The following is an 18,528-nucleotide window of genomic DNA, read 5'->3' on the forward strand; positions in this document are numbered from 1 at the left end:
CCACAGGACTGCTTTCACTCAAACCATCGTGAGAAAAATGGACAGACATCCACTCAGTTGATAAGAGTACTCTCTTCTGGTTACTAGAAGTACTGCACGTATTGCTTTCGCAAGGTGTATTCTACATTATATGAAAAGTACATGAGTACACACTGGTATTGGGATCCAAATAGTTTGGACTTTTTATTTCATCCTTCTCTCAACATCAGTAATTATATTTTGGAACTCTTTAAAAACTGTTAATTCAAACTGACCCTTTCTGTGCATCATTCCATACAACATGCTCATGATACATCCAATAAGAATAATTTCATTTGAATGAAACTAGTATATATAACATATATATATTTATTTCATCTCTCAACATGTAACAACAGAAGTAAAAAGCGCAACAGTTTAAAAACATCTTCATCCTACATCAAACACTAACACTACAATCACCCTGACAGCACAGGCAGGGTCCCTTCCCTTTCCCTTCTCTCTAGCGCCTCCCAGAGGAATGGGCCCCACACTGCTTGTTGCAGCTCTGCTCTCCTCCCTGGCCTGTGGGTTTGAGCAGCAGGGTATGTCTGGGGGTGTCCAGGGGGCCGCCGATCTGTCTGTTCAGGGCCACCACTCTCTGTTCCTCCAGCAGATAACGCCCTGGTAGGCGGCACCAGCCTGCCCTCTGCTGCTGAGCCTGGGCTCTGTCTGAGGAACGGGAGCTAGGAGGTCTGGAGGCAGGTCTGGGAGGTGTGAGAGCTGGGAGCAGGCTGCTGATGTCACTCTGGGGCCCGAACACAGTGGTCTGGGATGCAGAGGGCCAGGGCCTGGAGGAAATAAGTCGTTTCTGCCTTATTCTACTCCGGTTCTGGTTCTCCACTGGTTCCTGTGTTAGGTTCTCTTGTCCCAGTTCTGGCTGAGTAGTAGTGTGGGCCTTGAAGGACCGGGCTGACATGGATCTCTTCCCAGGGAGGACCGGGGCGGTGAGTGTGACGCTCCTGGGCCTGTCCCACCCCAGGTGGGGGTAGAGAGGGGGGGTGACTGTGCTGGGTCTGCTCCTGTGGGAGAGTGGACTGGACCTGGGGACTCCTGTGGTCACAGGCTGTCTGAACTCTGTGTTTAAAACCCTAAGAGGACAAAGTTCAAAATTAAGGTATATAAAAAACCTTACATGTCAGATACTTTTTTTTTTATCTGAAATATTTAATTAAGGAATTGTGGTTTTCTGTGAGCACTGCAATAATATGATAAAAATATACACCCTCCTCTATTGTCAACATCAGTATGACATTCGAATCCACCTGAGGACTCTACTGTCAAAAAATATTTTCTTAAGTCTTAATCAACTAAATGTTTCATGTAACACAGGATGTTTTGATGATGTAAAACAGCTACGGACAAACAGAAAGGACAAAAGACCAAGTTACCGCAAACAAAAAAAACATGCTTTGGTGGTGGGGGCCCCCTAGTGGCCGGGACCGGGGCTGCAGCTCATGTAGCCCATTGGGTTAATGAGCGCCTGCTTGTTGGAAATGCTTGAAGCTAACAAGCCATGGTGGCCAAGTGGTAAGGCGTCGGTCTCGTAAACCGAAGATCATGGGATCAAACCCCATCCGTGGCTTTATACATTTCTGCTAAATTAGTTGAGCCTTCAGAATACTCAACAAGAAAATGAGACAGCAGTGCTTGGTAGGAAACTCGCAAATTCTGATAATCTCTGTTTAGAGGAGCACGGTAGAGGCATGGTGGCCAAGTGATGAGGTGTTAATAATAATAATACATACAAGACACTTTACAAACTGAAAAGCTTGAGTAGTAATAATAAAAAGAAATAAAAGAAAGTATAAGGGTCTAATTAATTTTTAGATTAAATAAATCTAAGTGTCTCTGTAGGACAATCTACTCTGTATACTGCAATTACACCTAGATTTCGGGCGGAAAAGCGGCAAACAAGCAACGCCAGCGTCCTCTCTCAACCGGCATTTTTTGAAAAGTAAACAAATATCCATAGTATAATTTTAAATAAAATAATATTAAAAATCATAAACCACTGTGTTGGTCTAGTAAACCAAAGATCATGGATTCAAACCCCATCACCTTCATAAAGCTGTGGTCAATCAACTTACCATTGAGAACACTCTACTACAAATCTCTGACAATAGTTCTGACAATAAGTGGAATTCTCTCATGGGTTCAAAGGTTTGTAAGCAAATCACAGTGTCCTTTAAGAAATATTGCATTTTCACTATAATAGGGGGGATGTAGCTCAGTGGTATGAATGAATGAATGAATGAATGAATGGTCTTTATTGTCATTGATATAGTACAGGTACCAAACAACGAAATTTGGGAGGGGGGGCTCCCCTGGTGCTAGGAAACAAAAAAAAACAAAAAAAAACAAGAAGGGAAAGGAGCTGGTTTACATAAATAAAGGCTATGTACACTATCCACTATACTATACTGTACAAATAAAACACTGTGCTGTACTCTATGCTATGCTATACCTATTCTAACATTTCCTATTCTCTGCAACCTTATGTACCCTAGGGTTGTCATATTGCACATAGTGTTATTGCACATTCATTTAAAGTGTTGCAGTTTGCAGGCTTGAAATGTACACATTTGTGCCTCAGCACTACACCTGATTTTCAATCCAGCAGCTGCCATCAATCCGTCCAGACTGTCCAGGGCCCAGAACCTAGGTCTTTGCTGTGTTCAGGGCCTGGATGGCCCTGGGGTAGAAGCTGAGCTTCAGTCTGTTTGTCCTTGCGAACATGGTCCTGTACCGCCTGTTCGAGGGCAGCCGAGCAAAGTGTTCGTACCCAGGGTGGGATGGGTCTCTGGAGATCTTGGAGGCCTTCCTGAGGCAGCGTGTGTTGTACAGCTCTTCCAGAGAGGGGAGGGGGGCGCCGGTGATCTTCTGGGCCGTTCTCACGACTCTCTGTAGCGCATTTCTCTCTGCGGCTGTGCAGCTGGAGAACCAGTTGCAGATGCAGTAGGTGAGGATGCTCTCCACTGCGCAGCGGTAGAAGGCCACCAGCATCTCCTGTCTGATGTGGTCTTTCCTGAGGACTCTCAGGAAGAAGAGCCGCTGTTGTGCCTTCTTGATGATGGCTGCTGTGTTGTTCTTCCAGGACAGGTCATCCTGTATGTGCACCCCCAGGAATCGGAGGGTTGAGACTCTCTCCACGCTCCCTCCGTCGATGAGCAGGGGCTGGACCTCAGATTTTTTCCTCCTGAAGTCCACGATGATTTCCTGGGTCTTTGACTGGTAGAGCGCATGCATGAGGATGTTGATATATTATTGCTTGCTTTATGAAATATGAGGCTCTGCTAAAACTCTTTTTGCATTGGGAACGTATTTTGATATGCTGTTGGAGTGTCAGCAACAACAGGACAGATGTAGTCGTTTTGCAGGTAGAGAAAAAAACATCTGCTTTATTTTCACGCTCTGCATTCGTACCGACGATACTAACATTCCCTCCCATTCGTCCCACTTATATGACGTCATCACCCTGCTAAGAGGCACAGGTGATGTAGTACCAATAAACATAACAACAGTGTTTCAACAAGCGCTAGAACGCTGTGAATTATGATTAGCTTGTCCCGCTAGCGAGTGGTTACTACAATACACTGAAATGAGTTTAGGAGCTCCTGTGAGAAGCCTTACTGTTGTATGTGTGTGGTCAGGGTGTGGTCTGAGAAGCCTTACTGTTGTATGTATCAGGCACGTGCCGTGAGCTTTTAGATTGGGTAAGCATAAGATATAGAAATACACATAATTACACATACACGCTATCAGTGAACGCAGTTTCAAGGAAATGCAATTTTGATGCCCTAGAACCCGCTAATAAACTGTAGTGTTACTTTGTGATCAGATTACCAAAAACCAAAAAAACTGTTGCCAGTTTCGACTATATCAGGGGTGCTCATTGTTCAATCTTTTTTGAACCAAGATCTTTTCAAGTAGCCAGCCTGCTGAAATCTACAAGTCCAGTTTCAACATCGCAAACGCACACATGCACAACACTGACACACACCGTTTCCATCCTCCATAGTAAACTCACAACACACTTTCTTTTCACACTTTGTCACACAGGCACTTGACATCACATCACACATCACCAGCCTCGCGAATCATATAAATCATATAAACCGCTCATACCAGGCTTGCTGTAGCGACTCTCCCTTTCTGGGTGTGAAGATCGGTGAGCAGGCGGCATTTAGCCAGTAGTTCTGTTTTTCCAGTCCAGTCCAGTCTACGAAATCCATTTAGGTCGCTGACAGTAATGTCCATATTCACAAAATCAAGCAAGTTATCCTTATTGATTATTATTATTTAGATCGTTTGAGCTAGCTGGCATAAGCTATTCTGCCGGGCGAGAGGTGAAATGTTAAGTGAACTTGAAAGTGATAAGAGCCAATCAGTAGCTCTTATCGGAATGAAAGAACTACTGATTGGCTGTAAGCATGCTTACCCTGGCCACATTAAACAGCGGGCTGAGGCATCGGAAAAAAATAAAGAAGACATTTTCACGCATTCGAATGTACGCGAGGGAAAGCAGAGAGAGAAGTGCTTATAATGTAACGCAATGCAAGCAGAGTAGGAAGTGCTTACTCCTACAGGTGTATGGAGGACCAAGTCTGACAAAATTAACAATAAATATAGACACATAAATGAATGTATGAACAAATACACATACAAATACACACAGTATACCGCAATACATTTCTATATGTATTTATTCTTTTCCACATTTATTCTTTCTTTTCCACATTCATTCTTTCTTTTCCACATTGTTTTCCACATTCATTCTTTCTTTTCCACATTGTTTTCCACATTCATTCTTTCTTTTCCACATTCATTCTTTCTTTTCCACATTGTTTTCCACATTCATTCTTTCTTTTCCACATTGTTTTCCACATTGTTTTCCACATTCATTCTTTCTTTTCCACATTCAAGCTTTCATTCTTTCCCCGATTATCAGTAATGTATGCAAATATAGGGGCGTGTCTTGCATGTTGTCCTCGCCCCACGCATTTTCATTGGTTGATGCCCCACGCATTTTTATTGGTTGATACCGCGCGTGACGTGATAAAAGCGACAAAGTTGACATGTTTTCATTGTTAACATACTGTGTTCAAAACGGTGAAGAACACGTTCAAAACCAAATGATTTGGTGCATTTTTGCAGTAATCATATTCCTATCATATATGACAGAAAGCTCACAATAAACTGTTTTTTTGCACAGTGTTTGAGTGACTGTTATTTTGCACTCTATTGACACTCTTCAGTTCCAGAACCTCAGCAAAGTCTGATAATGGATGAGCGGTGGTATTTTCACTATTTGCAGTAATCATATTGACATGTCTAGAAAATATTAGCAGAATATATACAATGAAATGAAATAGACTAGATGCATTGCCTGGGAAGACATTAGATGTGACCATTTCTTAATGTTCTTGCTCTGTACAGAAAGTATGCAGCAACTTCAAAAAGTACATTTGAGGTACACACACTGTCACATTCTGTGCTTCATGTGTTGTGTAGACAGGCATACCCATGCACATACAATTGTAGCCAGTGTTATTTCAGAATTATTTGAGATTTTTCAGACATAATACTGTATTTCGACAGTGACAGTGAAAACAGTGTACATTCCGTCCGTGTTTTGTGATTCAGCATTTGCAGACATTTTTAAGAGATGTATTTCATAGCTATTGGCGAAAACAATCTTAGTTTGGTTCTTTCATTTCTATTCTTGTTCATCACCTGTATTTTCTTTACAGCTTTGATTATACAGTTTTTCTCAATTGCTAAAACACATTTCACAAAACTTCCCTCCATTTTCCCAAAACTCTCAACACAACACACTTTTCTAAAGCTACATAAGCAAAACCACACCTTCTCTCTTCAAAACTCAAACTTTCACACCAAAACAGCTGCTCAAAGCCTGCAAAAATGTAAACACTATATGCATCATTACAGACTACAACAAAACAACTGAAAACACAATGTTCAGTGTGTGAGAATGTTCTTTTTTTCACAACTGCCAAAGCACATTTTTAGAAACCTTACAGTATCTGTTCTCAGAATATATCACTGTAGAGTATTGGGCATTCATAGATGTGTGTGTGTTTCATATGAACAATATGTAAATCTACAGAAAATACAGTATGTATGTTACGGTACATGTGGGAATATGGTACATGTGGGAAAACTAGGGTTAGGGTTAGGTGCTAGGGTGACTTGGTACATGCTGGCATGTCTAACCCTAACCTTAACCCTAACCCTACCCCTAATCCTAACCCTAACCTTAACCCTAGCACCCTAGCACCTAACCCTAACCCTAGTTTTCCCACATGTACTGTATTCCCACATGTACCGTAACATGTACACTACTGTACTGTATCACAACTCAATGCAAACACTACAGAGGATCCATTACACACAACAATACTCACTGAAAACAATGTTCAGGGTGTGATGTTTTTTAAATTTATTTATGGAACTATACCACACACACACACACACACACACACACACACACACACACACACACACACACACACACACACACCACAATCATTTGCAACAAGTGTCTTACATTTTGAGTCGTTATGTTTAATGAATGAAGCCAGGTGTGTTCATTGTGTTCAAATTTTGCTGACTGTGGCAAGCATTTTGCATCACATGAGCTTTAATTTGAGAATTTGAGCAGAGTTTTTTGCAACTTGTGTTTTAGCAAGACAAAATGTGTTTAGACTTATGAGAAAAGGAAGATTGTGTTTTGTGAATTGTGTCTTCATGTGAAATGTGTTTAGGGTTTTGGCAAATGGGAGCTAGTTTTATTAAATGTGTTTAGAGAACTGGTCATTTGGTTTAGAGAATTGGCTTTTGTGTATTAGCAATTGGGAAAAACTGTAATTAGATCAATGTGAAAGTCAATTGAGAATATAAGTTCAAAATAAATGTAATAAGGACGCTTAGTAACTAGCTAGATAAACATTACCACTAACTCTAAACTAGCTTGCTAGCTAAAGTTACCTGAGGTAACTTACCTCTAAATATGGATCTGACTGGGGCTAAGTTAATTTATTTGAGGGGGTAAACACACACTTTTTTTTGCTTTGAACAAATTACTTACCAACAAGGCATCTGCCTATGGTCCTAGCGGTCACCAGCAACTAGACTCACTGAACATGTAACTACAGAGATGTGTGAAACCTGGACATAAACAAAACCTTCCAAAAGGGTTTAGGCAAGGCAAGTTTATTTGTATAGCACATTTCATACGACAAGGGCAATTCAAAGTGCATTATATGCACACATTGTATAAAGACAATAGCCTACAGTAAGAGGAGTAAGTAAGATTTGTATGTATTGTATGTGTTATTATCCATATTCTAAAAGCTTGCTTAGATTAGTTTTAGATTAGTTTTTACTGATTAGATTTCTATTCTGGAAAAGTCTGTATATTTTACAGATTACAATACAAATTATATATAATGTATAACCCTAACCCTAACCCTAAACCCATGGATGGGTACATTTATTGTTTTCAGAATTTTTAAGTTTAAATATACAAATTATACATTATCTACTTAAAATAGGCATTTTCCCAGACTTTTCTAGGGATGTATAGGAATAAACAAATCACATCTAGAATTTGCCCACCCAGATGGTAATGAAATGTTCAGGTAATCTTGGCTGAGTGCTTTACCACGTCACGCGCAGTATCAACCAATGAAAATGCGTAGAGTGCGTCCAAGATACGCCCCTATATTTGCATACACATCTGACAATGACAAAGACAAACTATTCTATGTGAATAGCTAGGTGAAAACAACATTGTCTTTCGCTTTATCAGTAATGTATGCATTAGCAGTAATGTATGCATTATCAGTAATGTATGCATTATCAGTAATGTATGCAGCATGTTGTCCACGCCCCTGCGCATTTTCATTGGTTGATACTGCGCGAGACGTGATGAAGCCCTCAGCCGAGAGCAGACACTCCATTCCACATAGCATGTTTTTAAAATTAAAAAAAGGGTTAGGGCATATGAATCATAGTGGAGGTATGATATATCGCATATATATGGCATATATATATATATTCTTTGGTGGAAAGGCATTTTTTAAAGCCATTTTTAGTCACCACAAGTCTGTTCAAACCCAGGCAGCGAGACCAGCAGGAAAACACAACTAGATCTTCTATAATTCTAACTGGATAGTACTTCGTTTCCAGTCATAGTCAGCTAGATTGCTTACTTAGCTACTTAGTAATTGTTTTCAGAATTTTTAAGTTTAAATATACAAATTATACATTATCTACTTAAAATAGGCATTTCCCCAGACTTTTCTAGGGATGTATAGGAATAAAAAAAATCACATCTAGAATTTGCCCACCCAGATGGTAATGAAATGTTCAGGTACTCTTTTGAAACACACTTCTCCCTTCATCCAGGACACCTTGTGCATATTCTACCCACAAATAGAGTGCTTTATCCCGCATATTTAATAAAGTTACATCATTGACAAAGTTCCAGACTGGGTCTTATCGATGGTTTGCTGTGCTGGGCTGTCACTACCATTTTCACCCACAAGAGTGCAGCGTCTAGCCATTTATGGAGGCCTACATCGACTGAGAGCAGCAGTTCCAATTCACTTTTTACCCCAATATAGAGTGCCATATGCCCCCAATAAAGTTAGAATTCATTGAAAAAACACTTCTCCCTTCAAGCAGGACACCTTGTGCATATTCTACCCACAAATAGAGTGCTTTATCCCGCATATTTAATAAAGTTACATCATTGACAAAGTTCCAGACTGGGTCTTATCGATGGTTTGCTGTGCTGGGCTGTCACTACCATTTTCACCCACAAGAGTGCAGCGTCTAGCCATTTATGGAGGCCTACATCGACTGAGAGCAGCAGTTCCAATTCACTTTTTACCCCAATATAGAGTGCCATATGCCCCCAATAAAGTTAGAATTCATTGAAAAAACACTTCTCCCTTCAAGCAGGACACCGTGTGCATTTTCTACCCACAAATAGAGTGCTTTATCCCGCATATTTAATAAAGTTACATCATTGACAAAGTTCCAGGCTGGGTCTTATCGATGGTTTGCTGTGCTGGGCTGTCACTACCATTTTCACCCACAAGAGTGCAGCGTCTAGCCATTTATGGAGGCCTACATCGACTGAGAGCAGCAGTTCCAATTCACTTTTTAGCCCCATATAGAGTGCCATATGCTCCCAATAAAGTTAGAATTCATTGAAACACACTTCTCCCTTCATCCAGGACACCTTGTGCATATTCTACCCACAAATAGAGTGCTTTATCCCGCATATTTAATAAAGTTACATCAACAACAATGTTCCAGGCTGTGTATTATGGATGCTTTGGGTCATGGTACTGTTGCTCACGGCCATACTAGCCTGAATACGCCCGATCTCGTCCGACCTCGGAAGCTAAGCAGGGTTGGGCCGTGTTAGTACCTGGATCTTGGCTGAGTGCTTTACCACGTCACACGCAGTATCAACCAATGAAAATGCGTAGAGTGCGTCCAAGATACGCCCCTATATTTGCATACACATCTGACAATGACAAAGACAAACTATTCTATGTGAATAGCTAGGTGAAAACAACATTGTCTTTCGCTTTATCAGTAATGTATGCATTATCAGTAATGTATGCATTATCAGTAATGTATGCATTATCAGTAATGTATGCAGCATGTTGTCCACGCCCCTGCGCATTTTCATTGGTTGATACTGCGCGAGACGTGATGAAGCCCTCAGCTCTCGCCTCAGATTTTAAATCCTCAATTTTGGCCGCCATTGGCTACAATCTGTAATTTGGCTCTACAAGTGTTAATATGTCATTTTATGAAGTTTTTATGTTTTCAGGCGAGAAAGTAACCATATATATTCACAAAATGTGTCCAGTTTATCAAAATAACCCGTTTATATATCTGATCTGACGTTTTTTCCCCCACTTCTGTGGGAAACTTCGCTAGCAACACGAGTAGAGCTTTGCATCTGCATCGCACGTTGAAGTACGTCAAGTCCATCCCACCAGGTTGCGCCAGAACGGTGGGTCACGGTCCGCGGTGTGCACGGAGCGTTATTGAGTCAACTGGTATTGTGGTTATCACCAAGTTCTCCCATACAGTGCTGATATTCCATGGTAATTATAGGGAGAAAGACGCTGTGAGAGAACAGGGCTATAGACTCTCTTACCCGTCTGTGGTAATAACAGTGTCGCTGCTTTCATACGTCACGCGTGGTATCAACCAATGAAAATGCGTAGGGGCGTGGACAACATGCAAGATACGCCCCCATATATTTGCATACATTACTGATAAAGTGGAAAAGAAAGAATGAATGTGGAAAAGAAAGAATGAATGTGGAAAAGAAAGAATGAATGTGGAAAAGAAAGAATGAATGTGGAAAAGAAAGAATGAATGTGGAAAAGAAAGAATGAATGTGGAAAACAATGTGGAAAAGAAAGAATGAATGTGGAAAACAATGTGGAAAAGAAAGAATGAATGTGGAAAAAAAAGAATAAATGTGGAAAAGAATAAATACATATAGAAATGTATTGCGGTATACTGTGTGTATTTGTATGTGTATTTGTTCATACATTCATTTATGTGTCTATATAGTTATTGTTAATTTTGTCAGACTTGGTCCTCCATAAGAGAGAAGTGCTTATAATGTAACGCAATGCAAGCAGAGTAGGAAGTGCTTACTCCTACAGGTGGCGCTAAAAATGCAACGTCAAAATGAATGACTCCTGCTGCCCTGGGACCTAAAATACGACTCTTTTAATGAAAACAAACAAACGGTTACATGCACTTTTATTTTAATATTTTCACAGTCCTTTTTTATTTTTTCGTTGGGTAAGCACTGCTTACTCTGCTTATATGGACGGCACGTCCTTGGTATGTGTGTGGTCAGGGTGTGGTCTGAGAAGCCTTACTGTTGTATGTGTGTGGTCAGGGTGTGGTCAGGGCCCAGGAAGCGGGTGCGCAGGTCCAGGGCTCTCTGGAGCAGCCCTTCAGCCTCTCTCCTCTCTGCCTTACTGGAGCCAAGGCAGAGCTGCCGGCCTGCCATAGGAAACATCACACACACACACACGCACACACACATACACACACATACACACACACACACACACACACATACACACACACGTACACACGCACGCACACACAGACACACACGCACGCACGCACACACACACACACACACACACACACACACACGTACACACGCACGCACACACAGACACACACGCACGCACGTGCACACACACACACACACACACACACACACACACACACTTAGAACAAAGTGGCTCACATTTAGAACAAAGTGTGAGAGGAGGTTGCACTACTCTTGGTTGTGATGTAGAGATAATTACCCAGTTTGACTAAGGTGCGTACGAGGCTGCATCCCTTTGGTTGAGCCAGTGGTGAGGTGACGGGGCAGAGCTCCATCTGCTGGTCTTTGACACACATCGCATGTCGATACAGCTCCACTGCCTGGCTCTGTCTCAAGCTGAACACAATCACAACTTCAACACACAGGAACATGTAAAACTGTGAATAATAATAATAATAATAATAATAATAATAATAACTTAATAATAACTTTCATTTGTATAGCGCTTTTCCTGCAAACGTTACAGCTCAAAGTGCTTTAATCGTTATATAATCATAACTTGGCAATATTAAAAAGATGGGGTTTTAGTCTTGACTTGAACATATTTGCTGAGGTTGCATCTCTAATGTAAACTGGCAGTGCATTCCACCATTTGGGGGCATAAAATGAGTGAACTAGTCCTAACAAAGAAGAAGGAAGAGAGGCAGAACAACTAAAGGAAGGAGGAGGACACAGACTCACCCAGTGCCACTGATGGTTTCTGCCCAGATGTCGGCCAGGTGTTCTTCCACCTCCACCACTAGAGGGTGCTCTCTGCCATACCAGCGCTGTCGGATCATCAAGGCAACCTGGAAGTGGTGCTCAGCCTCATTTGGGTCTTGCAGGCTGAATCTGTCACATAAACCCCATCCCGTGAATCTAAGATGAACTAAATTGTCACATAATAATATAAAATAGCTTCGAAACAATGGTCCAGTAATCATATAGTTCACAGCTGAACCTACGACATATACATACTGTACACCTCGTACCGTTGTATCCCCTGGAGAAGTGACACAGTGGCCTCGGCACACAGGTGGATTTTGTGATGTCCCATGTTGATGATGTCACTGAGAATCTGAGAGGCCTCCTCGGCACGGCCATCAGCAAACAACAGCTGGCAGAGTATACACAGCAACTGACCTGCAGAGAGGTGTGTGTGACTTGACGTTATCACTTTGCTCTGTTTCACTGTCCAGCGACAGTATGCGTGTTTCACTGTCCAGCTATCAATTTATAACTTTTATACAATGTGTTTTTCTGGATTTTTTTGTTGATATTCAATCTCTCACTGTTAAAATAAACCTACCATTAACATTATAGACTGTTCTGTATAGAATGTTCATTTCTTTGTAAGTGGGCAAACTTACAAAATCAGCAGGGGATCAAATACTTATTTCCCCCCACTATATATTTTGAGAATGTAAATATCACCACATTGGCAAATAAAAAACCATCGGGATGCTAGGGACCCATCTTGTCCACCACCCACTCTGTAGACGCGTACCCTTTTTTCTTTTTTTCTTTAGTGGGGCAGTCCCACTCATATTTTTTATTTTATTGGACAGATACAGTGAAGACAGACAGGAAAGTATGGAAGAGAGGCATGTCAGCAGGGCATGGGCCGGATTCGAACCCATGCCGTCATGGGCACTGTCGACCGTGGTGTTGACCACTGGACCACCCCAGGCCACACGCGTACCCTTTCTAAGTGTGAGCCCCTCAGGTTCCTGGGGGCAGGTGGTGGTCAGAGTCTCTGCGGCCTCCAGAGCTGAGCTGCAGTACGTCTCTGCCTCTCTGAGATGAGCCATGTCCACATAGAGTTCAGCCAGACAGTGTTGCACGGTCAGCAGTAACACCATACTGTCTGTGTCCTGGTTGTCTACCTGACATAGGAAACAATGGGAGGGTAATTTCAGTGCAAGCAGTTCATAGTCAAAAGAAAGCCCTTACACAGATTTATCATTATTCATATACCAAATCTATGGTATTATCATACATTGTATGTGTACAAGACAAACTAGAATATTAAGTTCCAGAAGAAACTTTGTGGGCTTGTAAATAAATAGATTTGCTGGGTTGGGATAGATAGACAGAAAGGATGGGTGAGAGAGAGTGAAGGGATGACAAGCAGAACATGTCCGCGGCCAGAATCGAACCGGGAACCCTGCGGTTACATGGTTGACGCTTAACCCACTACACCACCTAAGCGCCCCATGACACGCTTCTGTAGAGTGAGTGGAGGGTCTAACCTGTGTGAGAGTGGTCTGGGCCTGCAGTAGGAACTGCTCTGCCTCCCCCTCCATGTTCAGACAGAGCAGCAGCTCAGAGACAAACACCCCCACTCTCCCTCTCACAGCTGGCTCCCACAGACCACCTGCCCCTACAGGCACAACAGGAAAAGCCTTGAGCATCACTCATCACTTATCTCTTATCTTCAGCAAATAATCCTAATAATCGATTTGCAGTTACCCAGATCCTTCACTGTGGTAGACTGGCCAGGAGGAGTAGGGTGGCATTCCTCACCCAGCAGGCTCTGGTAGGAGGCGTACGGCTCGTAGCCTCGGAGGATGAGGAGAGTCCAGTACCTGACTACGTCTGACCTCAGCTGAGGAGACTGGCTCCAGCTTGTTGACAGGTGCTTTACAGTCCTGGGGACAGGCAGATGATATTTAGTTTGTGTTTATGGTGTGTGTGTGTGTGTGCGTGCATGCATGTGCGTGCATGCGTGTTTGCTGTGTGTGTGTGTGTGTGTGTGTGTGTGTGTGTGTGTCTGATATCCTGGTCAACTGTGTGTGTGTTATCCATGCTGTTACTCAGGATCAGTGAGGAAGGCGTGCGTCTGTCTCCAGACGTCACAGTCCTCCAGGTACCGGGGCAGCTCCTCCAGCACCACAGCCCAGTCGCTGAGCTCCCTGCTCTGCCTCAGGAAGAACTGGGCCAGGGTGAGTTGGTAGGCCCGCCTGGTCTTCCTCAAGCCCCCTGGGCCTTTCCCAGGTCTGATCCCTTTGGAACACAAAACGGTAGACTAGACAGAGCTGAAGTAAACCAAGTCAAAAGGCTACAGTAACAATATCTTAGGAGTGTTTTACAGTAAGGATATTATGTGTGTGTTAGCCGTATTCAAGTTGTAAATCAGGGGGGATGGTGGATTTTATCATATGGGGACAATTTTAGCATCCCCACAGCGTCAGTGACTTCAGTGTCAGTGACTTGGTAAAAAATGTAATTGCATGTGTGTGTGGCCCCTCGCCCACAGTATTGTACTCAATATGCGCAAAACTAAATGTTGAAATAGCAGTAACACCACGTTCATTGATAAAATGACATAAGGGATGGAAAGGGGGGATGGCAGTTTTAGAAGGGGGATGATTTTGACAGTTTTTATTTCAGGGGGGGATGCCATCCCCCCTCATCCCCCCTCAACTCGAGTGCTGTGTGTTAGTCTTACTCAACAACAGGAGGTCCATGGCCTGGCTCAGTGATTGGTGGCTCAGGCTCAGGGCCCCATCGGGTCTCTCCTGGACCCAGGGTCTGGCGGCAGAGCAGAACCTGGCCCATTCCAGAGGCAGTACCCGCGTGGACCCTTGGTGTCCCAGAACCTCCAGCAAGACCAGGACCTGCTCCTCAGTCAGCCCAGCATGGGAGAGGTGAACCAGGCATAGGACATCCCACACCCAGCCACCGAGCTCTGGAGAGAGGGAAGAGGGAGTGTGGCTAGAAAAAGTAATTTATCATTCATGTGTCTACCAAACCAGTTCGGCCAGGGAAAAAAAATATTGTATGTTTCCAAGACATTGCAGGCAATAAATAGCCTTGAGATAAGAGGGAGCGTGACCTGATAAAAAAGTGATGTTACTTCCTGGTGGGTTTGGGTTTCCCACTGATTCCGCCCTCTTCTCCTCTCCCATGCACTCTGTGGAGTTCCCTCCAAACATGGCTCCGTTCTCACTGAAACCCTTATACGCTCAAGCAAGCAGTGTCCAGTTTCTGTGAAACAAAGAGAAAAAAAGTCTACCTGTCTTTAACACCTGAGAGGGAGGTCCAGTCTCTTTGGCTGGGCAGCAGGGCACGCCTTCATGGTCCTCCCCATAGTCTTTGACCCAGCGTTGGATCACCTTCGCCCAAAGCTCTGCCATCGAGTTCAACTCCACGTACTCCTCCAGCAGATCCTCCTCCTCCTTTTCTCCCCTCAGAACGCCGCACGTCTGCAGCTCACTGGCCAGAGCCACCAGGGCTAGCGGCAGGCGACAGAGCTTCCTACCCAGGAGCCCTTGCAGCAGGGTTCTGGGAGGTTCCAGGCAGGGCAGGGTGAGGTGTTTGAGCAGGACGCTGTGGCGGACCCAGAAGTCCAGGACCAGACCGGGCCAGGGCAGGGTGCAGACATCCGGGCGCAGGGTCAGGCTCTTGTAGGTGAGGTCCGTGGAGGTGGTGGTGACGACCAGCTTACACTGTGGGGGTAGAGGGGCCGGGAGCCAGCGCAGCTCCTTCACCTGAGCACAACAATATGTGACACAGTCTGATCATTTGGTCTGCATGTCGGCAACCAATCAAAATGTTCGGACTTTTCGTTTGAAACACAGGACTTACGTTTCAACGTTGTTGAGAATCAAACACAAACTGGCTAGTTAAGCCAAAAAACTGCAACGCAATGGATTGGGTGAGTAATCCCCACTGCTACCTAGTTAACTATACACGTAACACTACTTTACATTGTTAGCAGGCTCACAAAACAAGCTGTGTTAGTTGACTAGCGATGTGTCATTGATTTTCAACAACGCAGAAATATATTCACATTTTTCGAAAGAAAAGTCTGATCATTACATCGGATCCCGACATGAGGACCAAAGCATTACAATGTGTCACATATAAGCAGATGTTTTTTTTATACATTTTTATTATCTGGGTTTCAATTGTTCCATCTCTTCCCGTTTTCAGCATGTGATCAATATGAAGGTATGGCAGGAACAAATGAGGATAGGTTTATGGCACGATACTGTGATTTTGAGGACAAAATAATGAACAGTTTGATAAATATGCAGTGGTCAGGTCAGGGCTAACTGAAGGAAGGTCTTTACCTCTGGCATTGAGAGTCCGAAGGTTCCAGTTAGCCGATCCAGTCCGTCCAACACCAGAACACAGGGTCCGAGAGCAGCCGCAGCAGTGAAGGCCTGAACCATAGCATGGAGAGACTTGGGCTCCACCCGATCCTGCAACCCCTCACTCCACTTTGCCTGGCTGCCTACAGAGGCACAAACCAACCCATACCAGTCAATCAACATCCTACACCGATCAACATGATGCTTGAGTTTACTGTACTATTTATTTTATAGGCACAGTACATAGTTATTGAGAGGCTGTTACATGGAGAAGAGAAGCGTCTTTGAGTGTCTAGAAAAGCGCTATATAAGTGTAATGTATTATTATTATTATTATTACAATAAATGGGGATATTCAACTGTAAACCTTGCCAATAATACTTTCTTTGAGCAGGAATCAGGACAGATAGATTCATCAGTAGCCAGGGAATTCAAAGGGAAAGTTCTTAAAAGGGTATCACTCAGGTAATGGTAGGGTATGGTAAGTATTGGTGTTTACCATAATGGGCCCGGCGTAGCTCCATGGTCAACTGCCTCAGCACAGATCTGATATCCACACTGGAGTTGTTGATTCCACAGAACCAAGGGATCACCAGGATTTTAGGGTTCTTCTTCTGGAATTCCTGAAGCCACCAGGCTGCCAGGGAAGACTTCCCACAACCCCTTTCACCACAGATCAGGAAGATGGACCTCTCGGAATCACCGTTGTCATGGTTACTGAGGGTTAGAGGAAACAGGAAGTATAGTTTATCTACTAACTGTTAAACTATGCTATAGTAAATTGATACTGACAGCAAATTAATTGTCATCTTTAAATTCCATTTGTAACTTTTCATTCTTACCCTGTAAACTGAACAGTTGGATTCCTTGGTGGGGGTGCTGGACCGCAGGTGAGACCGAGAGTAAATGTGTTCAGTGTCTCCACCACAATCGTGGTCTGGGTGGAAGGTACAAACCAGCGACACAGACCATGAACAGCACCGTCATGGCAACATCTATCCAGGGAGTCCTGATGATGGTCTAAAACAAAAGTTAAAAGATACTAAACTAATTTAAAGCCATTTAAATGTGGCAGTTTACTGGAAAACACAGTCAAAGTCAAGTAAAAAGGGTCTATAGAATTGAACTAAGTTGAGTTGCACAAAGCAAGAATTGGTCTGAATAGAACTACATTGAACTGGGCTGAGTTGACAAATCAACAAGTCAACAAATATACTGTATAACACTAGCTGAACTGACTGACCCAATCCCCGCTGGTCCAGGGAGGGGCCATACATCTGTTCGATCAGGACACTCCAGTCCCTCTTCACCGCGTCCCCCAGCTCCTGGAGTGTTCTAAAGAACCTAACAGGCTGTAGGCTGTCCACAATCCTGTTCTTCAGCGCTCTCATCTTCAGCCTCTCACGCTCTGTCTGTCTGGAGAACGCACCCAGCAATGCCGCCCTCTGTCCTCCTTCACCGTCATCCTCCTCTTCCCCCTGGAGCAAATAGTCCCTGAAGTAGAAGAAGCATCGTCTGGGGTCTCCCAGCAGGGCTGCCTGGGTGACCTGCAGCTCCGTCACAGAGCATGTCTGGTACCTCGCTGTTACGACCCAGGGGTAGCCTCCCTCAGCAGCAACACACAGGTTCCTCTCCACCCCAGAGAGGGCCTCTCGCTCTGGGCCAGCGTCTGGGAGAGGTTGGGCGCCGTCCTCTGGTCTGAAGGGGCCGTATCGATGGCCCAGGAGGCAGAGGAAGGAGGAGGAGTGGGTGATGAGGTCGAGGCCGATCTTCAGCTGCTGGGAGGAGAGTGGGAGGAGCCTATCGCAGATGGGGTCAGAAGGGCGTCGGCTCTCGCTCTCATCCCACTGAACATCTGAAGGTCTGAAGCGGGCGCCTCGGGCCTGGCAGAGGGCGTCCAGGTGAGGGAACACCTGCGTTCTCAGGTAGCGCCACTCCTGTGGGAGGTCTCCAGGTACAGAGCACAGCACAGGCCGGAGAGGACCTGTGTGAGGTGTGGGGGTGGTGGAGGAGGACCTTCCTCTGCCTCTTACCCACCCAGGGTCCATCTCAGGCCTCTGTGGCTGAGACTTGCTGTACTACTGCTGAACAGAACAGAATCATCAGATGAAGCAATGTTACAATGATGAGTAATCATCAATATTTGGTAGTGTGATATTAATGAAATGACATCTACATTCACACATATAGGGATATGGAAAGTTAGATCTTTACCTTTTCTTTTTACTGTTTTCC

At 43.9% G+C, this 18,528-nt stretch overlaps 1 protein-coding gene across 1 annotated transcript; it reads right to left on the reverse strand.

Annotated features, from left to right (window-relative positions):
* Window positions 1-481: 481 nt before the first annotated feature.
* On the reverse strand, window positions 482-18,341 carry LOC308163889 (putative tetratricopeptide repeat protein 41; the record flags this gene model as incomplete). The annotated part of the gene is made up of 15 exons (XM_080538067.1): window positions 482-1,109; window positions 10,971-11,097; window positions 11,415-11,551; window positions 11,897-12,046; window positions 12,187-12,337; window positions 12,831-13,080; window positions 13,447-13,610; window positions 13,667-13,845; window positions 14,011-14,200; window positions 14,646-14,885; window positions 15,213-15,687; window positions 16,273-16,436; window positions 16,793-17,010; window positions 17,136-17,313; window positions 17,537-18,341. 15 exons carry the CDS (start codon window positions 18,339-18,341, stop codon window positions 482-484), a joined length of 4,056 nt encoding a protein of 1,351 aa, XP_080394193.1.
* Between the last annotated feature and the right edge of the window lie 187 nt (window positions 18,342-18,528).

Source organism: Nansenia antarctica (genome assembly GCF_963989245.1).
Source record: "Nansenia antarctica genome assembly, chromosome: 8".
Classification (NCBI taxonomy): Eukaryota; Metazoa; Chordata; class Actinopteri; order Argentiniformes; family Microstomatidae; genus Nansenia; species Nansenia antarctica.